The 22,175-nt window shown below is 40.3% G+C and overlaps 2 protein-coding genes across 2 annotated transcripts in view; one reads left to right on the plus strand and one right to left on the minus strand.

Annotated features, from left to right (window-relative positions):
- The window catches only part of hemk1 (HemK methyltransferase family member 1), a 140,078-nt gene that overhangs the window by 82,254 nt on the left and 35,649 nt on the right, over nucleotides 1-22,175 (minus strand). The gene's annotated exons all lie outside the window — the stretch shown is intronic.
- Nucleotides 32-21,026, plus strand: LOC127608059 (protein phosphatase 1 regulatory subunit 1A-like). The gene is made up of 7 exons (XM_052076925.1): nucleotides 32-1,063; nucleotides 9,562-9,622; nucleotides 13,709-13,746; nucleotides 13,871-13,934; nucleotides 14,743-14,925; nucleotides 17,194-17,328; nucleotides 19,106-21,026. The coding sequence occupies exons 1-7, from the start codon at nucleotides 983-985 to the stop codon at nucleotides 19,186-19,188; spliced, it is 645 nt and encodes a 214-aa protein (XP_051932885.1). The 5' UTR covers nucleotides 32-982; the 3' UTR covers nucleotides 19,189-21,026.

Genomic DNA, 22,175 nt, shown 5'->3' on the forward strand with positions numbered 1-22,175 from the left:
CCAACACAAACTATTCAGTAACAACATATACCCGTAGCTAAACAATATTACAACACTCACAGTCGCATTTTATTTATCTTCTGCGTAGAATTACTTTTATTAGTGCTGTACTGATGACTTGGGAGAGGAGTTCCGATGTATCATTTTACGAATCCCACTGAGTTTTAGGCTGGTCACGCCACAGCTGCAATATTATTGCCTGTAATGTGGCAAAAACGGCTTATTTTTAATGTTATTTAATCATGTATCTGCTTTGTAAAATACAAGCATGGTTCAGTAATAAATTAAACTCATATCTCAAGGTAGCACTGTCACTCACTCTCTAGCTCACAATCCATAATTTTACCCATAATCATGAACTATACGACCGGTGATAAATAGTACACTATTTTCCTAGAAGAAGAAAAAACACTTTTTTAAAACTTAATCACAATTCAGTTTGTATATGCTACTGTATGTAAGGACATTTACTGTACATCTAAGCCAGCTCGTCAGGGTGGGATGGTTAGGATGATGCCGCCCTCCCACATATTCAAGAGAGACACTTTTTTTTTCATGCTCACTCTCCCTGCCGCAGAGCTCTGAGCGCGCCAATACACAGGGTAGGAGGTTTAGAAAAAGGGCGGGTCTTCCCCCGAGCTCAGCCAATGCACATGAAGGAGAGCTGCTTCCAGATCGGAGTGCCCTTGTCGTCTCAGCATTGGGATCCAGAGAGGAGGCAAAGCACGACAGGCAGGTGCTTGGATTGGTCACATTGGAAATATCTAAAAGGATGCCCAGAAGCAAGTGAATGACGGACAAGTTCACATTTTCCGGATACGGCAGGAAACAGTGACACAAGTCTTGGTTTTTACCATTTTTTTCTTTTTCACTCTTCTTTGCTTCCCAGTCTCCTCACTCGGAGGGATTCTCCTTTCTTGCGCTCTTCAAGGACTGCTGACACACAGAGACACACACATCTATCTACTCGAGCACAGCCGCCATGGAAACCGGGAGTCCTAGGAAGATACAGTTCACCGTCCCGCTACTGGACACCCACTTGGACCCGGAGGCAGCGGAACAGGTAACACCGGAGCAAGGAACTTAAATAGTTGTGAGAAAAAGTTGACATTTTTTGTGTAGTTTAAATACAAATAATACAGTATAAATAAATAAATAAAATAATGTTTTTTTTCCTCTAGAAGTTGTTTAATTTCAAGGAAAGAAAATCAAAATATTCGGAGAATAATCAACTTTTTTCTAGAAAAACTTTAAGGTTGCATGTTTTCTAGAAAAAGAAAAAAAATCTTTTCGGAATAAAGTTGAATATTATCTTGATTAGAGTTGGACTCTTGAGAAAATGTGTTTTTGATGAAAAAAATTATTTTTTCATTTCCAAAATAAATTGATAAATAAAAATAAAAAGGAAAAAAAACAAACGTACTTACTTTTTGTAGAGAATGAATATCTGTAAATGTGATGAGGACTTGATCAATGAAGGTGTAAAATAGCCCAGACTTAATCACTGATTCAATCATGGAGCAATATTCCTACTTTACTTTATTGTCATCCCTCAGCTTAGAAACAATGCATTGGGAAAAAATCATATAATAAGATATAAAAAAAGATATATATTAGAGAACTATTACAGGAACAAAGTTGTGTAGCCTGAAGAAAATAGTTAATACAGTAATAAAAAAACAAGAGTAAAAAAAGCCTTTGTATTATTTTGTCAACCCCTAACCCCCAAAGTACTTTCTTTTCTCAATTGATCTCATTTCTGGCTAGGCAGAAAACCTTTTGGTGTTCAGTTCACTTTTATTTTCCTAGACATACTTGTATATTCTTTTTTTTATACATTTCAGTGCCCAATGTGAGCCCCAAGAAACACATTGCTGCTTTTTTACAACCCCCCCGGAGCCAGTTAACTGTCTACAAGTCCACCTCCAGTATTAGCAGAATGAAGTGTCTTCCACCTCTGCACGCACGCACACACACGGGCGCGCACACGCACACGCACGCACACACGCACACACGCACACGCACACGCACACGCACACGCACACGCACACACACACACACACACACACACACACACACACCGCAGGCATTTAATGAGACACCTCAGCATGCAGGAATGTCCGATGTTGCTTGTCTGCAATGTGCAGTATTTCAAGAAGTCGTGAGTATGGAAGTGAAGGACGGGCCACAGTGGGTGCATGTTAAGAGCCGCTTGCAACCACAGCCCATGCAGTAGATACGAATGTCCTTGATCTTCTCATTTCATGAATCTTCCATGAACAAGATGGCCCATTCATATTGAATGAATCTTGTGTATAAATAGCAGAGATTTATGGGTGAGTCTCTCATTTGCCGTTTCTGACGTGCGTCTCTCCCTTTTCCACTCCAGCATGACTCAGGATCTCGCAGATATATTAGAGGAAACATTTTAGACATTTACAGATTCGCGTGCGGTATACTGTTCTACGAAAGACACTCTGACTTTGATATTATTGGGGGGTAAAAAAAAGTAAAATTTTGATGGGGGGAAAAAGGCAGGTTTTGAAGAAAAGTTGTTGAAAAAGTTAATTTTATTTGTCAGAAAAAAGTCGAAGAAATAGCTCTCGTTTTGAGGAAATAAAGCGTAGTAAACATTTGAGGAATATCGGTAGATCCTCAAAATCAGATGACTTGGACTCTGGTGCAAAAAAAAAAAAGTGACCGGGACTTCCCTCGTTAAAACGCTTTCTATTCTCTCAAATATTATTTTATGAATACCGTTGTGGGTGGCCATAAGTTTGCATTGTACCCAATGCTGCTGTGTGTGTTATATGGAGAGATTAATTCATAAAAGTGTGTGCGTGCGTGTGTGTGTGTGTGTGTGTATGCGTGCGTGCGTGTGTGTGTGTGTGTGTGTGTGTGTGCGTGCGTGTGTGTGTGTGTGTGTGTGTGTGCGCGCGCGCTAGCCACGGTTCCCTGCAAGCTGACACCTCTGCTGGTGAATCAGTTTACGTGGCGAGGCGCATGTCAATGAAAGACGCCTCCCTAAGGTGTGTAACACTCACCATAACAACACTATGCCGCTTTTCCGCATACAAAGAATCACACAGAAAAACAGTGTTTCACACATAACACGACCTCAGATTTGAAGCTCCTGCCAAGCACGGACTGGCCATGTTGATAGAGATCCACATATCACGTTTAATGATTTGGAAACGTGATGTAACATGATAAATTCATTCATGCAAATGACACGGCTAAATTATCTGCTGTGGAAGCTTAGCTAGTCATGAAACCTGAAGCGTGGAGGAAAAATTAACGAATAGTGGGAATACAAGGGTTTATAATTGTTTGAATGTGTCATTTAAAACCTCGATGTGTCTGAAACTGATTCAAAACAGTTTTCATTTTGGTTTCATTTTACAACATTACTATTCATAATAAATGGCTTACATAATAAAAAATAACATAAATGCACCGCAAGCCACATAGATGCTATTTGTAAGCGTTTCTATGGGGTTTCCTATTATGTGTTAGCACTAGCGGACTTCGGGCAGTAGGCGGGGGACACCCTGTATCGGTTGCCAGCCAATCGCAGGGCACACAGAGACGAAGAACCATTCACGCTCACACTCACACCTAGGGACAATTTAGAGTGTTCAATCAGCCTGCCTCGCATGTTTTTGGAATGTGGGAGGAAACCGGAGCACCCGGAGAAAACCCACGCAGGCCCGGGGAGAACATGGAAACTCCACACAGGGAGGCCGGAGCTGGAATCAAACCCGGTACCTCTGCACTGTGAAGCCGACGTGCTAACCACTGGACTACCGATTCAGGGTGTCCCCCGCCTACTGCCCGGAGACAGCTGGGATCGGCTCCAGCACCCCCCGCGACCCTAGTGAGGATCAAGCGGTTGGGAAGATGAATGAATGAATGAACGAACTAGCGGACTTTAAGGCAATGCTATGTGGATGTTTTTAAATAAAGAATGTGTAATTCTCTTTGTTCCATTTTAGTTTCACAGTAAACATCAACTGGGAGTGGCAAACAGCTTGAAGTATCTTTTTGTAGAATTCTTAACTATCTGCCAAACTACAGTGAGTTGAGTTCACTGCCACAGTCCAGGACTCATAACTCAAGGTTTTGCTTGCAAGTCAAACCAAAAAAAAAAAAAAAATGCATATAGGTGCAAATACGCAAGTTTTTCATATTAAAACATTTTTGAGACGTCAGTAAATAATTAATCGGAATGAGCTATTGCTTCTTCAACATGTGCAGTGTTTGTGGCGTTCGTTGTTCTGCGCGTAGTTTAGTTTAATCTGGAAATGAGATGCAAAACATCCTCCAACGCCCTGGGAATCACTCGCGAAATTCATTTTCTCTACTCCTGAATCTTGCTTTATGGCTATTTTCTCCTATCAGTATTGTAAGTGAAGCTCATCACACATCGCCACTCTGAATCAAGCTAGTAGACTGTCGCTCGCAGTTTTTAAGTCTTGTTGGATTTGTTTACACTCTCGATTGATTTCGCTGATCACATATGGAAGCTCATGATCATTTAGATGAGGGTCACTTAATTAGCAAAACCAGCGCAGACGAAGATGATATGTTTCCATGTTAGTTCACTACAGACCTCCCAGAAAGAAAGAGGGCTTTCCCCGCTCCGGTTTTCCATTCTATCATCTTTTGTCCTTGAGCTGAATAATGTAATGCAGATATATTCCCTCAAGGAAGCATATTTTCCAAGAAAAATTGAAGACAGGAAACAACTGCTCTTGTGACTCCACTCATCCATTTCCATTTTGCTGATGTGAGTTTGAGCCTGTTGCTTTGTGTAACTTTGTGGGCTATTTTGTGTGTTACCTGTGCATGTGGATGAGTGAGTCACTCACTGTTTTTTCTTTAATGCAATCAATGCATATTGTGGCTGTCGGGCGGAAACTTCCAATGTCTAATTTTTTTTGTCCATTTTTCTCTCAAACAAATCTTTATACCAGTACTGTTTTTTTAGCAATCTAAAGTGTTGCAAAAAAAGCTTTCTCTCTGTGACAATACAATCTTTATGGCTCAACAAAAATGCCGTATTTTTATTTTTTTTGGTTGCTGAAAAGTGATGGTTTTGGAGATGCGAGGATTCAACCCACCACCAGTAATATCATAATTTTCTGTCATACCACATTAAAATAGTGGTCGTTACACAGATAAATGCCTACAGATGTTGTGAGCAGTGAAAGCAGTTTTTTTTCCAAATTCAAGAGGTGCCAGTCCTTACTACATCCTCAGAGGAAAGGTGCTTAGGTTTCTAGGAGAATACATGCACAGCTAGATTTGACAGAGGATACCCTCCTTTAACCCTTTCATGCACCCTGTAAACAGGTGTCAAACTCATTTTTGTCATGGGCCACATTTTAGTTACCGTTTCGCTTGGAGGGCCGTTATGACTGAAACCAAATAAAAAAGTTTAAAAAAATGATAACGGTTTATTCAACTATTGTTTACGTTTCTGTCATGAGGGGTTTGGTTACAAGAAAATGCTTACAATATGTCTCATATTTGTTACATATAAGAATTTGAAGTTTTGGTTGAGATTTTAAAGCATCATAGAAATTGAAATGTTTGACTTGCTTTCGCGGGCCACATAAAATGATGTGGCGGGCCAGACCTGGCCCCCGGGCCATGAGTTTGACACATATGCTGTAACCTGATAACCTGAGAACATGATAAGCTGTCCACTGCAGTAACCGCTGTCCCTGAAAGGGTTAAATGTAGCTACACCCAGGGTGTGCACATTACATTAAAGTGTGTTAAGTGACACAATTAAGTGGATGGGAGAATCTGCGCAGCCCAAAAAAAGTGCATAGCAGCACGCCTTTTCTGACTGGAGTGTATGCCCCTAACTGTGCTTGAATATGAGAAAATCTAAAAATCAGTATCTGCCTGTTTCTCTGTCTATCTATCTATCTCGCAAGCTAGCTAGCGAATGAGCTAGCAACTCTCATCTTTATCTGTACTCTTTCTGTTGAATTGAGGACAATAAAATGTAGAAGAGCAGCCAGATTTTGGAACATAACCCAAAATTAAAATTTCCATCCAAACACAGATAATTTTGGACTACTTTATGAAGAAGACACATTAGTTTCTTTCAGGCTAAAAACGTCTCTCTGTCGAACATGCTCGACAGGCATGATACAACCCCTTCAGTTTGAGATGTCCATCAGTGAAATTGAATTCACACGAGAGGCTGAAGAGTGCAGTATTTTCCCCCCTAAATGTCAGGCTCAATTTCGCCTGTCAGCAAAATGATGTGCGCCCTTTCTGCTGTTTTATGACGGTGCTAAACCTTTGGCCAATCACATAATCACATAATGGAAATCCCAAATACTGTATAACCCTTTAGGCAATTGATATTTGAACACAAACAGTGCAGCAACACATTTAGGCAGACAATAAAACAGTTGTCAGTTTTATATTATTTTATCTTTCACGACAAGCTGACACATCTATTTTGTCGAGAAGTATAATAGATCCCAGGTGACCAAGGTGGACAGCAGCACAATGACCATAAAAATTTCAATTCTATTTATGTCATGACTGAATGTTGAATGATATGATTTGCATGCATGCTCATGTTATGCTGTGTCTGGGTACAGTGTTCATGTTCATACTCTGCATAATGTTGGCTTATACACACACTTTTTAGATTTAGTTGGTCATAATTTTGGTTGTTATGGTAGTACTTGGAGATCTAAAAAATCAAGAACCACCGTTTTATACTTTCAAGAAAGTCTGATACAAAAGGCACCTTTCAGGGCAGGGAAGGAGTTTGGTTTATTTATTTATATTCTTTGCTTACCTGCAAATCAACCTTTTTGTTTATAGTCATCATGAGTAAAAATAGAACCGTGAAAGCAAAGTGCTGAATGGGCCAATATGCAATCAAGATGTGAAGTTGGCAGCATTCGAAGCAGCAGGAGCAGGTGCATATCTCTGACGAGAGAAAGGGCACAGAGCACACGCTCTTATTCACACGGCCTTCCTGTACTCCACTGATACGGCTCCAATGCTAATGAAGCCTTTTCCGCTCTCATTTGCACTGTGCCGCTGTCGTAGTACGCTCTTCACTGCATTTAAGCACATTATTCCTTTAGCATCAACGCCGTGTAAGACATTCTCATTTAGTTTTACCGTTATAGCTTTTAGGAACAATCACTAAGTATGTAAACAACTTGGAATTAAATGGGGTGGTTTTCTGGAAGCACGATGGTAGAAGCTCAGCTAATGTCACGGCTGATTCGACGGGTGCGACTCAAAGTGGGTCACATGGTCCGTGGTGAATCTAAAATGATGCAATGTGCAGGCCGCCAGGAATAGCACATTTTGAAATCAGACCACTTCTGCGATTAGTGAAATTGGCAATATAGAAATAGCATATTTAAATACTCTCTGGGCATGTTGTTATAGCATTGACAGTAATTCTTTTTTTAACGTCTTTCAATGCACTTTTGAAATAATACAAACACATTTAAGAAATAAGAAATAAGATATCCTTTATTCGTCCCACAATGGGGAAATTTACAGCCTCCAGCAGCAATAATGTATGTAGAAAGAAGAAAGGAGAAAGAGAAAAAAAACCCAACAACAAACATCTTTCAATTAAATACAATATGAACACAAATGGATAAATCGCAGTACTATTTACAATTTACCTTCACATCATTTAATTATTATTATTATTATGATTGTTATTTTTTATTCATCAGCCTGACAGCAGTCGGTAGGAACGAGCGTCGGTATCTCTCCTTCTTGCAGCGCGGGTGTAACAGTCTCTGGCTGAAGGAGCTACCAAGTGCTGTCAGGGCGGGCTGGAGGGGGTGGGAGGGACTGGCCATCATAGCTTTTAGCTTAGTTAGTATCCTTCTGTTGCCCACCTCCTCCAGAGTGTCAAGGGAGCAACCCAGGACAGAACTGGCCTTCCTGACCAGTCGCTCCAGTCTCTTTCTGTCCCGGGCCGAGATGCTGCCTGACCAGCAAACAATGCCATAATGGATGGCCGAGGCCACCACCGAGTTATAGAACGTCTTAAGGAGTGACCCCTGAACCCCAAAAGACCTCAGTTTCCTGAGTAGGAAGAGTCGGCTCTGTCCTTTCCTAATCAGGATGTCCGTGTTTGTAGACCAGTCCAGTTTGTCGTTGAGAAGAACACCAAGGTACTTGTAGGAGGTCACCCTCTCTATGTCCATACCCTGGATGTTCATCGGTGCTGGTGAGGACTTTTTCCTGCAGAAATCCACAACCAACTCCTTAGTTTTCCTCGGGTTGATCTGGAGGAGATTCTGCTGGCACCAGTCCACAAAGTCCTTTGTCAGTCCCCTGTACTCCCGATCGTCCCCTTCTGTAATGAGGCCAACAATCGCAGAGTCATCGGAGAACTTCTGAAGGTGGCAGTTTGGAGTGTCGTGTCTGAAGTCCGAGGTGTAGAGGATGAACAGGAATGGAGCCAGAACAGTCCCCTGCGGCGCTCCAGTGCTGCAGAGAAGCCGGTCCGACTCACAGCTCTGCAATCTCACGTACTGCGGCCGATTTGTGAGGTAGTCAATGATCCATGCTGTGAGATGGTGGTCCAATCCGGCGTTCTGCAGTTTGCCTCCCAGCAAATATAATATTATATATATATATATATATATATATATATATATATAATATAATATAATATAAGCATTTAAACACATAAAATATATTAGAGTATACCAGAGTAATGGACAACACAAAAATACTGTATCGTATAAGCAATGCATCAGTGTGTTTACAGTCAACAAATGGCGTTTTCTCACATCATCTCACAATGTATATCAATAATCATGCCCAGAGTTCTACATTAAAAATTAACCTATAGCCATCACTTTCTGTTGGCATAAAAAGCAGGATTACAGGAGATGACATGCAATAACTTTCAACAAAAAGTAGGCTGAGATGAAACACAGTATTTCCTGTTTAGTTCTTTCAAATTTTCACTTTCTCAAACTAAACAAACGGCCGCCACCTAGTGGTAACGGGTGAAATTAGACCTAAATGAATGTTAGACCAAAACAGCATTATTAACTGTCCAAAAAAAATCAGTCACGTTGTAAGACTGCGAACTTAGAACATTATATATGAAAAGATGATTTGACATGCAAATTCTTCTGAGTTACAAGCACGGTGACAGAGCGCATGAAACTTGTATCTGAAGGCACCACTATATTTTGAAGTGATACGTCTTGACTGAGAGATAAACTTTGTGTGCCAAGGAGGAGCTAAGTTTAGCGTGGGTTGGTAGTGGAAGTCATTGAGAGTCTTTGCCGCAAGTACACGTGCATTTCCGGTGCATTTTTTTTTCTCAATGAAATAATCCTTAAAACATTTTTATAGCGGGATCATATGATCATAGTTTGACACTCAAAAAATTGTCTGTGTGTGGGTGGGGTGGCGCATGTCAATTTCATGTCGTTTTTGGTTGGCAAGGCTTGATCGCCATACTCCCCCCACCGCCACACCATTAACTATGCATCTAATAATTTAAATGAATTTATTTTACTCTTTCAGATTAGGAGACGTCGACCAACACCTGCAACTTTAGTGGCATCCAGCGACCAGTCATCACCAGGTAATAAAACCACACAAACACACACTAGATTTCTCTAATTAGACACCAATATTTCATTTTAAATACAGTACATTGCTTCCCACTGCTCCCTTTTTGACTCTAAATGTGAGTATGTCAACTTCACACACAATTCAACATCTTATTTTGTCTCAGATATTCAGCTTCAGAGCAGCAAAAACATCCAGGCGTATTCTCGAGGGGGAAAATGCAGATCAAACACAACAGCGCTCCTCTGGAGAGTTCTCTTGTTGTACACGAGTCAGTCCTGACCTACTTGTTGCTCTCTCTTGCTCTCTCAGTTGTTGTACCACCTTGTGTGTGTGTGTGTGTGTGTGTGTGTGTGTCTGTGTGTGTGTGTGTATATGTTTTCTGATCCGCTTATCCTCACAAGAGTCGTGGGGGGTGCTGGAGCCTATCCCAGCAGTCTTCGGGCAGTAGGCAGGGGACATTCTGAACCGGTTGCCAGCCAATCGCAGGGCACACAGAGACGAACAACCATCTGCGCTCACACTCACACTTAGGGACAATTTAGAGTGTTCAATCAGGCTGCCATGCATATTTTTGGAATGTGGGAGGAAACCGGAGTACCCGGAAAAAAACCCACACAGGCACGGGGAGAACATGGAATCGAACCCACTGTACTGTGAGTTCGACGCGCGAACCACTGGCCCGCCATTGAAAAGAAATCTTTTAATTAAAGTCAACAATTAAAATACTGTATCCGCTGCAGTCCTGAAACACTTACCGCTTCATTCCATTTTGAAACCGCTGGACAGATTTGAATGTAGCCTCACTTGACTAATCCCCCACTACATTTACCGTAAATGTACAATCCCATTTGGGTTAAACACATAATATTGTATTTTTTGCTAAAGGAAAAAAAAAACACTGCACGGTGTAAAAAAATTTTTTTTTCAGGTATTTCCTCCAAATTAAAGCAGAATTCAGATAACAGATTGAAATCCAATGTGGAACATTGGTCACAAGCTGGAACAGATGCATTGATCCAGACTGGGACAGGCGGAGGATGCTGCTAGGGAGGGGGGATGGGTGAGGAACTGATACCATGACAAGGTTGAGACGAGCTGTTCTGCCGTGCCCTAAATCACACAGAAATCTCTGCATTATTTATTAGCCTGCCTCATACGCGCCCTGTGAACCTTCTCCCCCTCCCCGTCCTAACCCCAAAAGCACCCATCAGAGGCTGCAGCTGTACACAAAAGTAGCATTTAATCAAAATGAGGATGTCGAACGTGTGGCAAGATTTTTCTCTTCATGACAATGAAGCTTTAGTGAGATAAATGATGCAACATAAAACCTGAAGCCGAAAACAAATGTCACTTTCCCGCTTCAAATTGTTCCCGGACACATTCGGTATTTTGTAAATGACTTCAAAATTGAAACTCCTGAAAATTGAAAACGACTGAAGAAATGACATTTTACTAAGTTATCAGTGTACAGCTTTTATTGTGAAATATACGGTCATCAACAGATCTCAGGACACCAACTTTAAAGTCTCAATCATTGGCAACAAAAGTGAGCACACCCCTTTGTGAAACCTGAGCTCAAATTAGCCATTTTCCCTCCTTGGCGGCACGTGTTACAAGATCTCGGCATTCAAATACATCAGTGGATGTTCAATATGGCGCCTCGTTGCATTGATGTCTGTGAGGACCTGATCACTAAAACCAGTTTCACTGATGATTTTGACAAAATATCTCTTATCTCATATCTCCCGTTTGACACAAGTAACCACATTATACAGTTGAAATATGTCCTCCATCAAGATGGCCTTGGCTAAAAGAAGATTGCCACCACGCTGAAACTGAGCAACGCTGCTAAAGCAGAGCTGGAAAATAATGGTAGACACACGAAATTGGGCACAATTTTGACATTTTCACATCGGGGTATGATGACTTTTGTTTCCAGTGGTTTATTCAAAATATGCGGCACTTCTTCACTTGTGCTTTGAATTGCCACTGCTTTTGCTCATCCAAGAGAACTCGACGGGGGGAGTAAATTGAGCTGGAGCACCAATCGGCTGCTAAGTAGAGCATCCATGTTGTATAAAAAGGACACAGAAGCTTGTCTGTGTTCTCATCTGGTGTTGTGTCCACCAGTCAGTCAGCTGGGAGTTTCCAGTCAGCTAGAAAAGGCTTTCATTACTGGTGTTATCTCCACTTCTTGGGGGGGCGCAGATGGGCCCCGAGACGCACAGAGAAGCCAATTAGTATAGACATCAATACCAAAGCCATATTTCATGTTTCTTAACCCAACTCGTCATCTGCACATCTCTTATTACCGCCACGGCTGCTCACTCTCCCCGAAGATGACAGGCGATGCGATGAAAGCTCCGATTTCTAATGATCATTGTGAGCAGAATCTAATTTTTCTTGTTGCAATTGCTTTTTTTTTTTGGACTTAAAAATAATGACCTTGTTAGTTATTAAAAGACATTCGAATTCGGACAGTTTGCCGAATTGTACGCTATCATGCATTCAAGGAATTAGGTTCTTTTCATTTAGTCTGCTTTGCTGTCTGAAGAAGTCAAAACAAGACCACCATGCAAAAACTGGATGGGTCAAATTTGAACCGTTTTGACATTTGACCTTTTGTTAAAGTGAGCCAGAATTCATTAAAAGTCAAACATAAAAAAAAAGTCATTCTTTTGCAGAGGTGCTACGCCGTTTGTGTACACTGAGACTGTTCCGTTCATTTCGATTCATCCCTCGGCATAACTTTAAACGCCAGTCACCGATGTGAACAGATGGGTTGAAGCCATTAGGATCATTGTGTTATGACTCCCAGGCCTCTCGGAATATAAATCTTTATTTGACTTAAAGGTCTCCTCCATTTACCACCACTGATTTGTCATCGCGATTGCTCTATTAAACCTTTCCAAACTCGCCTGATGCATTAGAAATACGGCCAAGCTGAAATTGCAAGTGGTTAACAGTTTCATCCGTGACGATCCGAGCGTACGTTTGCTGCTTCAAACAAGTCAGGAGTTAAGAAACCCACGGGCGCATGCTTTTAAGTCACAGCAATATATGCGCACTGGCGTGCTGCCTCCGGGATGTATAGGTTGCTGAGCAACAGCATGGTGTCCTAGAAAAAGTTCCACCATCGTATTGCTCACAGTTTACGCTTTCAGCACCGAACAAGCGATACTTCTTTTTCGATTTGTTACAGTCATGTGACCAGAATTCACCACACATATACTTAAAGCTCGTCTTTGTCTCCTGGTGGTCATATGGTTGTTCGACGTGCTTCTCACCGCAGACCGCGAACCGCATTTCAAGCCCCATAGGAGGCGTTCCGACACCAGCGGATATAGAGTATAAGTCTGGACCTACCCGTTCCAACGTCAAGTATTTGTGATATAAAGAAATGAGACTGAGATGAACCATTGAAAGCTTTTTTTTTCTGCGATGAAGTAAAAAATAAATAAAGGGGGAGCTAAAATAAATAAACGTGATAAAGTGCACTCACACTCATAATCACGGATGGAGTTGTGTTTCGAATTCACAAATCAGTTTCATTATGGCTGATAAATTCAACCTGGGCTTAAAGTTTTTGCACAAACACATGTAAAAAAATGTGTTGATGAAAGTCCAAAAGGTATGTTTGAAACAACACCGTTCGTCAACAAGAGAAACGGTGGACAATACAAATATCGGAAAGAGTCATCCATTGTACAGTCAGAATAAAGTGAAGGACGGTGGAAGGAATTAGAATGAAAAAAATAAAACAATAGTAATAAAAAGAAAAGCCTTTTATAACAACTGATCTTTATTTGAGATGAACCCCTTTTTGACATGAATTGAAAATCTAATTTGTTATTGGTTCATTCGGAACACTTCTACAGACCAGGTTATAAGAGGGTGTGTACACTTATGCAACCACATTATTTCAGTTTTTTGGTTTCACTTACCCTCTCAAAAAGTTTTTTTTAAAGTGAGTTGTGCAGGTAAGAGGTCACATCAATGGTGGTAAAAGTCCGATTTTTTCATTTTAACAGGGGTGTGTAGACTTTTTATATCCATATACATGTTTGAATTTCTCTTGTTTGATTCCCTCTCACAGAAATCGATGAAGACCGTCTACCAAACCAGCTCTACAAGGTACTTTGAGTCATGTTAGACATCACAGTAATAAATAACCAAAACAAAAGACCCTCTTTTAAAAAAATGTTTTAGCTTTATTGATTCTCAGTTGATTTCAAAATAGATATTTTTCATTTTCAAGGCTGCCTTGTTGAACTCCCCTCGACAGAGGCGAAAAGGACAAAAAGGAACGCCTACGATGAAAGGTAAGTGATGTTCAGAAATGGATTGTGAAGTTTGTTTTGTGTGTGTGTGTGTGTGGGTGTGTGTGGTATCCATAGTGATACATCTCATTGCTTTCTGCACAATACCTCCGCAGGTAAGAATTCTCGACATGAATCTCCACTGAGCAATTAAAAGATATGAAATGGAATTTTACAAGTCGAGACCGCTTCATGATTTTAACAGCGAAACCTCCAATTCAATACGATCATTAAATTTTGGTGTTGCTCATCTTAATCCTTAGTGTGTAGTTTTAAAGTAGCAGGCAGTTGCGTTGGTTGGAGGGAATTTTGAGAAGGTATTAAAAGATTTAAAAAGGTATGACACTTAACTTGAGGATTTCTGTAATACCCTGATTACACAGAGCCTAATTAGGTGGAGAATTAACGATGGTGGGATAATTTTTTTTTTAAATTTAGTTTCCTCGCTAGGCGGCCTTTAGAAGAATGAGTCAGCCTGTTTTAGTTGCCCCTCCAATGTGATGGAGTAATACAGTATTAAGTTTCAAGCATCCCACTCACTCATAATCATGACCGGGGCGTTAATGTTTTTTTTTTAATACATAATTGCATTTAAACAGCTTCTAGTATTTTGGACGTGCCGGATGTCTCATCACCTTTCTGTCCCCAACTCCCTGTGCTAATCCCCTCTCCTCCTCCTCACTGGTGGCCTTCATCTCACCCCTCTCTTCTCCCCAACGGTCTCCTCCTTTAACATTCTGCGAACATTCACTCAGTACCCTTTTTTTTCCCACTGTGTTATCCTTGATCCTTATCCTTTGCCTGGTCCCAGAGCTGCAGTTTCTTGTGGAGCATCACCTATACAGGCAGCAGCAAGGAGGCGCTGACGAGTGCTCCTCCGAGAGTTGCCTGTCGGATAGGCCCAGCCCCGACTCGGTGGCCCCGGGGGAGGAGCTCCCGCGGGACGACGAGGCTACCGCCGAAGCCTTTGAGAAGTTGCGCTGCCAAATGGAAGGTATGAACGGAGTCAGCAGAAAAGACAGCATGGATACACTTTTTGGATTGTTTCCACAAATGTTCAAAGCGCAGCAAACCATGTAGACATAAAATGGTGTAATTGTCCAAATGTTGACATGATAATTTATATTGACACAATGAATGAATGAATGAATGTTTAACAATGATAAAACAGAGGTGTGATAAAGTTAAACAATTCACACATAAATTGTCATAGAAAAAAGTCACGAAACTATCAGTGGGGACAAAAAGAATAGGAGAGCACACATGAAATTTAACAGTAACATTATATTCATCCATACGTTTCCCTGAAATATATTTTGGTGGATTTGGAATGATATGCAGGACAAAGTACCTCAGAAAATGTACAAAATGAATTGTTGCACTTAATGTTGGCTTTCTTGTTCAGCAGTTTTGTGCCGTCCTTGAATGGTAACTTTTAGATATAAGAGAGCCCCTTGCACTGGGAAAAAAAAGTACAGCGTGTTTTTACGTTTATTGTTTGCTACAAACCTTTTAGAGTTGGGTTAAGACCATGTATCTCACTGATCAGCAAAGGTTGTAAGCATTTGCGCAGAGTCCAAATGTTGTTTTATTCATCATGGGTTTGTCAAAGGTTGCAAACGTTGGCAAGGACGTCCGCAAACTCTTTTCCTTGTCGCAAGGAAATTTTGAACATGTTCATTCAATTCAATGGTGACAAGAAAAAACTGTATGTGACCATTAAAAGTGATTTTTTGTCACCTTTACCGAACCCTGATGAAAAAACAACCACATCCTGTACGTTTGCCGACCCTTGCCGCGCTCTCTTAGTGAGATACCACCTTTAGCATAGTGGCTCTTTAGAAAGACATTATAAAAATGAAATCTGTTAAAGAACACATATTTTGGACATTTGCATGCATTTTATCCATATTTAGAATAACATTATAGTTATAAATCTGTCTAAGAAGTAGGGAGTCCCAGTTAATTCATTTATTTATATTCATTTATTTAGTTATGGCGGTACAGTACCTATTTGCCAAATTCCTCTGGAGAATGGACTGTGCACATGCATGCTGATCTTACTCATTTGTGCCGGTATCTCCTGCGACTTGTATGGATGTTGTGTCCTTGCTTTAGTGACAAAGAGGCGCTCCATCTCAGCCCCCGTAATTCACTTAAATAGCAGGTCACCAGATGGTCAGAGAGTGCAGCGCATACCCTGCACATGCAACCAGTAATTGCCCTGGCTTAATGCTTCATAAGGGCTGTATCTCTGGAGACAACATACATTGTGAATGTTTGTTTTTAGTGCTGTCCTGTATCGAGATAGCATCACTGCCCACAGTATTACCCTAACATACTTAGTGTTTTGTTTTGTAACATTGAATGTGATACTGTCGGTCTGGGCAAAATATCACGCTAATGATATATTGCGAGGACTGTGGTGAAATATTATTGATATCAGAAAATAACATGATCATATTTTACTGTGAGTACTGTATCATGATACTATTGGTAGGATATCTGAGTAATATTGGGTTACTGCATTAAGAAACTGTTAGTACCTGCAATACCATACTGGGATGCTGTTTGCTACTATAATGTCTGTCCTGTATTGTGATACTGTTGGCATATTGTGCAACTACGGTTTTGTATGTATTGTTGCATAATGTTGTCCGTATCACACAAATAACCTTATGAGTACTGTATCGCAATACTACTGGTATGTGCAAAATATTACCACAATATCCTAGGGTGAGGTCTGCTGTCATACCATTAATATAAAAAAAAAGATTCTCACCTTCTATTGTAAGTGCTATATCGTGATCCTAGCTGTAGTGTAACGATATTGTGGTATAGTATTTTGCGTACTGCATTATGATTTATCAGCAGCAGGAAACACACTCACAATATTGTATTGTGAATCATTTATCATACTACTACTGTAGTGTATCTGAGAACTATCGTGATCATATTTCGGAAGTACTGCATCATGATGTGAACAATGTCTGGGAAAGATCATAACATAGTATTGGATGTACTGTACTATCGGTATGAGCAACCTATTGTGAAATCGCTTATGATGAGTATTAACAATATCAGAAAATGATGAGATGGCCACGTGTCCTCATTAATGGGGCGCCGTTGTAAATAGACTCAGCGTGAGTAAATACAGTAACATGTGAAATGTCAGGCAGCATTGATCGGGCACATCATGTCCATCTAATGAGTGTAACCTTATTGGTCAACTATCTTGACTCCCATTATTTTGCGTTTGCAGCCGAGTTCTCCAGGGAGACTCTGTCAGAGGCGTCCGTCGACGGATCGGAGGGCCCCTTCTCAAAGGAAGAAGACGACGACTGTTCCAGAGTTGCTTCATCAGATCCTTCATCGCAGCTTAACGAGGCTCAAGCAGGTAAATAAGAGGGGAAAATAACACCATATTATGCCGTCAAGAAGGTTTTCCCAGGGGGCGCTCTTCTATCTCATCAGTATGCAAAGTGTGTTTTGCGCAAATTATTCTCAAAGCTCCGCTGCGGCTCAAATGCCCAGAGGACACTACTGTGCAGTCAGCCTTTTGTGTTTCTAAGCTTTTTTTCCACCACCCCCACCCCCAAACAGTATTAAAACTAGGGTTGTTCGAACACATGAGGTGGTCTTTAAAGTACACTCACTGCACTTTAGCTGTCAATAGTAAACATTACCTTGATTTGCACAGAATACATTTCAGTCAGGCTGATGAATAAAAAATAACAATCATAATAATAATAATAATTTTTATCCATTTGTGTTCATATTGTATTTAATTGAAAGATGTTTGTTGTTTTTTTTTCTCTTTCTCCTTTCTTCTTTCTACATACATTCTTGCTGCTGGAGGCTGTAAATTTCCCCATTGTGGGACGAATAAAGGATATCTTATCTTATCTTATCGGTTGCTTTCTTCATAGAAATTTGGAATTATCTAATCACTTTCCAATCATTTGCCATCATAGTTCAACGGAATAATTATATATGCTGGATCTCCATACATGTTATTTCAACAGCTTGAATGTGGGAGGTGCAGTAAAGTAACAGGAGTTCACTTTAGTGGCTCAAAAAGTAACACTTCGATTATACTTTGTGTGTTTGTTTTAGTCTAGTTCCTTTGGATTCAATTCAGTTGTGAGCCAAGTTTGTCTGACTCTTTTGACCGAAAGTAAGGTTAAATAAAGAACACAAACAAAAATTCCATCCATTAAAGTATTTCTTTCCTGACCTCAAGTACTACATTATTCTTGTCAACCAATGTGTCTTGATCTGTAACGACCAACCTCTTTGAAAGTGTTGTAGCATTGGTTTTAAAGTGCATGACAACGCCGTGGCAGCAATACCCATGGAAACTTGATTAACATTCACTGTGGCGACACAGACAGTCCCGCTGTCTTCATGGGTGGGAAAATGTCCTCTGAATTCAAGTCTTCTGGACATTGCCAATTTTGTGAGTGTTTAGCTTTTTGTGCAGAATTGTTTATCCCAACTCTCATTAAGTAACACAGGGAATAGTGACACTCACTGTGATACTTTTTCATGTTTTGCGCTGATCAATCTTGTTGGTGGTAAAAACATCATATGATGAATACTGCATCCTGATTAATTTTGCGATAATATTGGACTCTGATTACTGTATTGGGATACTATTCCATCGTATTTGATATTGCGTCATCAATACTGTATCATGATACTGTGCATATTACTGGAAAATATGATGTCATAGGTATTGCATACTGACATACTACAATACTTATGTAGTTGCATGATTATTCTTTCATACTTTTTGGTATCATTGACAAAATATGATGAAATAGTAGTGTAAGTCCTGTATCATGATACTGTGAGAAAAATATCGCTGTATCGTCCAAATCATATCAAGATCGGCATGAGTAAAATATTTTTACATCATATCACACTGTATCATGATACGTTACGCTGAAATTGGGCTCTGACTTCTTGTATTGTGATACTCTTGGATTGTTGGCACAATATAGTGATAATATCACAACATAATCAACTTTGTAATTCCCACACAGAATTTTAATCACGAGCAAGGATTAAGCCGAAACACTTATATTCACTTGACTACGGTATACTTTGAGGACAAGAAGGAAGCTTTCCTGAGAATGTCCAAGACTGACTGTCACGCCTGTATTTCGCAGACACAAAAGCGGCGACGTGCGGCAGCACCAGTCAGCTAGCTGACGAGAAGATAAAGAAGCTCATCCCGGGTACAGAAAAATAAATGTTGAAAAAGAAGATAAAAAGAATGAATGAAAGCACTTGTGTGTACATCATAAATGCTGCTCCTTCTACTCAGCCAGCTCCACACAATGACAAAAAGATTGTGTGTGTGTGTGTGTGTGTGGGCGCAGACTCACTTTCTAGGGGGCCTCAGTTACCAGCCACAAAACAACCTTCATGTATAGCCATACAGTTCCAAAGGGATCCTTACGTTTTTGCTTCTGTAATTCCAATTTCCCATGATTCAAAACACTCATTTCAGCGTCGCACTTGCGTATTACACATCTCCTGTCATATCAGCATTTCATTGAATCAATATAATTTTTTGTGCCATGACGTCTGTGATTGTTCCGTTGAAGCAAGAACACCCCGTTTGTACCTCGTGAAATTTTCATTTTCAAGTTCATTTTCACATTCCTAACTGGCATACGGGGTTAAAGCTATTCATTCTCAAATAAAAATAAAATAAAGTCAAACGATTCACCCTTTGATGACAGCTGATGGACGTAACATAAAAGGGAACAGGAATTGGTAGATATGTGAATAGATGCGGTGATACTTTTCAATAATTGTCTTAGTTGCCATAAAATGAGGCCATCTATAAAGAAATTGGTCTCAAGGAAGTAAGGTGAAGCATCTCAACTTCGACCCAAGCTTTTATGGAAAGCCATTTGAGCATTTAGCCGATACCCAGTTTCAGGTTCTTGTACGAAAATGTTTTTTCCTTTTTTGTCTTTGTGCACAATTCAGTGCACGACAGTGAACGACTGTGTCTAACTATTTACATTTTTTCCCCCCACGAGTGTGAGCGTAACAGCTTTTGTATGAACCTATTAGAGCATACTGTATATTTTGAAGTGGCTGTGGTATCCTTGATGGATATCAAGGATATCCCAGGTCCACGTCATCGTACATTCAACTTTGGAATTCTAATGCTGGACGGGCTTTAACCCTTTCAGGGACAGCGGTTACTATAGTGGACAGTTTATCATGTTACAGGGTGCGTGAAAAGGTTAAACTGGATATCAGGATATGGAATAAATGCTCAAATGTCTCTCCAAAAGCTTGATATGGTGGCGAGGAGCTTTAGTTTGTTTAGCCTGGATTGTTAGTAGACGTTAGTAGAGTCGTTTCTAAATGTGCACGTAGATGCGCACTTCAGATGCATTGGTTTCCAAATCTAAATAATCTGTCAGACGTTTATTTTTTAGGTTCATTTTGTAAGATGAGTTTGAAAATACATTTCTCTTTTTGGCCATGTAGGCAATTGTAAACATTTGTACTTGCTTTTTTTTTTTTGGCGCTCCCTTGTAGAGCTCGAACCCTTGAATATTAGCGAGGGATTACTGTGTAAATTTGCTGATTTAATGGATAGGAGCCAGGTCCATGTTCCATTATGCTGTATCACATATTTTCATTTACTAGTTTTATTTCTTTCTTCTAATGTAAATTCATCTGATAAAACACTTTCTTGCATGATCCAACGAGAATTTTTTTGTGCTTCGTTTTGTATGGCACAAACCCATTTTACAACCGGATAATCCTTCGTCTAATCAACCAGAACATGTAAAATTCCTCCAAATTGAAGTTACGTTGATATGGAGATTGTGACAATCACTTCTCATTTACGATACATCACACACATCAATAACAATACTGAAAAATACAACTTAAAAAAACAACAACAAATTTTGCTCTTTTTTTCTGCTTTGTATTTATGGATTCTGTCGTGTTTATTTTGTTTTTCAAAATGGAACTTCAACTCAAACTATTTGTTCCAAGCTTACTTGAATTCATGAGTTCTCCAAATGTGTTTGATACAATAAAATGTTGAAATTGGTGATGTGTTCTGATTTATATCAACAAAGACAACGTTTTTACAAGCGCGCGCAACAAAGAGGACATTTTCACAAGCGCGCCACTGGCCATTTGGTTCATTGAGGGTGACTCCCCTAAAAATAGGCTCAGCGTATTAATAATTCATTGACTATGAGCAGGAAGCACAAAAAGCATACATTTTTCATAAACAAGGCCAGTTACATTGAGTGGCATTGCATCAACTTAAGTCTAGAAGCATACATTTCTGTGTAAGTATGCATCAGTTGAGGCAGTTTGTAAATTCAACAGTTGCAATTGGTACCATAGACCAGGGGTACCCAATACGTGGATCGTGATTGACCGGTAGCTCGCGGACTGATCTTGGATCGCGAGGGGTGTTGAGGAAAATGGGGGAGAAATTTTGTCCGTGCGAGTGTTATTAATATATTTTTGTGTTAGTGTGTTACTCCACCCTTAGTATCCTATCAGTATCACTTTCACAAAAAGTATTTCAAAAAAATAAAATAAAAAAGCTGGCCACTTTAACTTCCGTTGGCGCGTGATCCGAATCACCGGAAGTTGTTAACGCTCAGCCGTCTGGAATTGCAGCTTGCGATCAGAGCTGTTGCGCTGTAGCTTTTATTGTTATTATTTACATTTCGAATTTGTTTCGTGTACAATCCACCGAGGGCACAGACAAGGCATGGGAATCTGGAATGCAGGGAGAAGCATTTTCAAACGGTACACGTGAGCTATGATCATCAACATGCTGCGAAAGTGCGTGGCATGCATCCGAGTCAGGTCTCCCGGTAAGGTAAGCAGGAAACCCTTTCCACAAACTCACACACTTTTGTGTATTTCTTATTCTTTTCTGTTTCGTTCATTTTATGTGTCATTATGTCTATTGCTCATCGGGGCATGCGTGTGTAAGCGCGTGCGTAATGCGCGCGTGTGCGGTAACAGTTCGATCGATTGCGGGAGGTTGATATTTGGTCAAAAAAGGTTGGGCATAACTGCCATCAACACAATATAATGACAGCCCATACGAGCTGCTATTAATCAATCTATTGACGTAACCCCCCTGCCTCCCATTTCAACAAGTTTAGTCAATTTAGTTTAGATGGGGGTTGCTGTTTTCCATTGATAATCGTCAATATAAAAAAAGGAAAT

Source organism: Hippocampus zosterae, chromosome 9, assembly GCF_025434085.1.
Source record: "Hippocampus zosterae strain Florida chromosome 9, ASM2543408v3, whole genome shotgun sequence".
NCBI lineage: Eukaryota > Metazoa > Chordata > Actinopteri > Syngnathiformes > Syngnathidae > Hippocampus > Hippocampus zosterae.

Bases quoted from the DNA above. Each gene is read 5' to 3' on its own strand.
- LOC127608059 (XM_052076925.1), top strand. From the start codon at position 983: ATGGAAACCGGGAGTCCTAGGAAGATACAGTTCACCGTCCCGCTACTG. The intron at 1,064-9,561 runs GTAACACCGGAG...TTACTCTTTCAG, and splicing joins ACCCGGAGGCAGCGGAACAG to ATTAGGAGACGTCGACCAAC. The intron at 17,329-19,105 runs GTAAATAAGAGG...TGTATTTCGCAG, and splicing joins GCTTAACGAGGCTCAAGCAG to ACACAAAAGCGGCGACGTGC.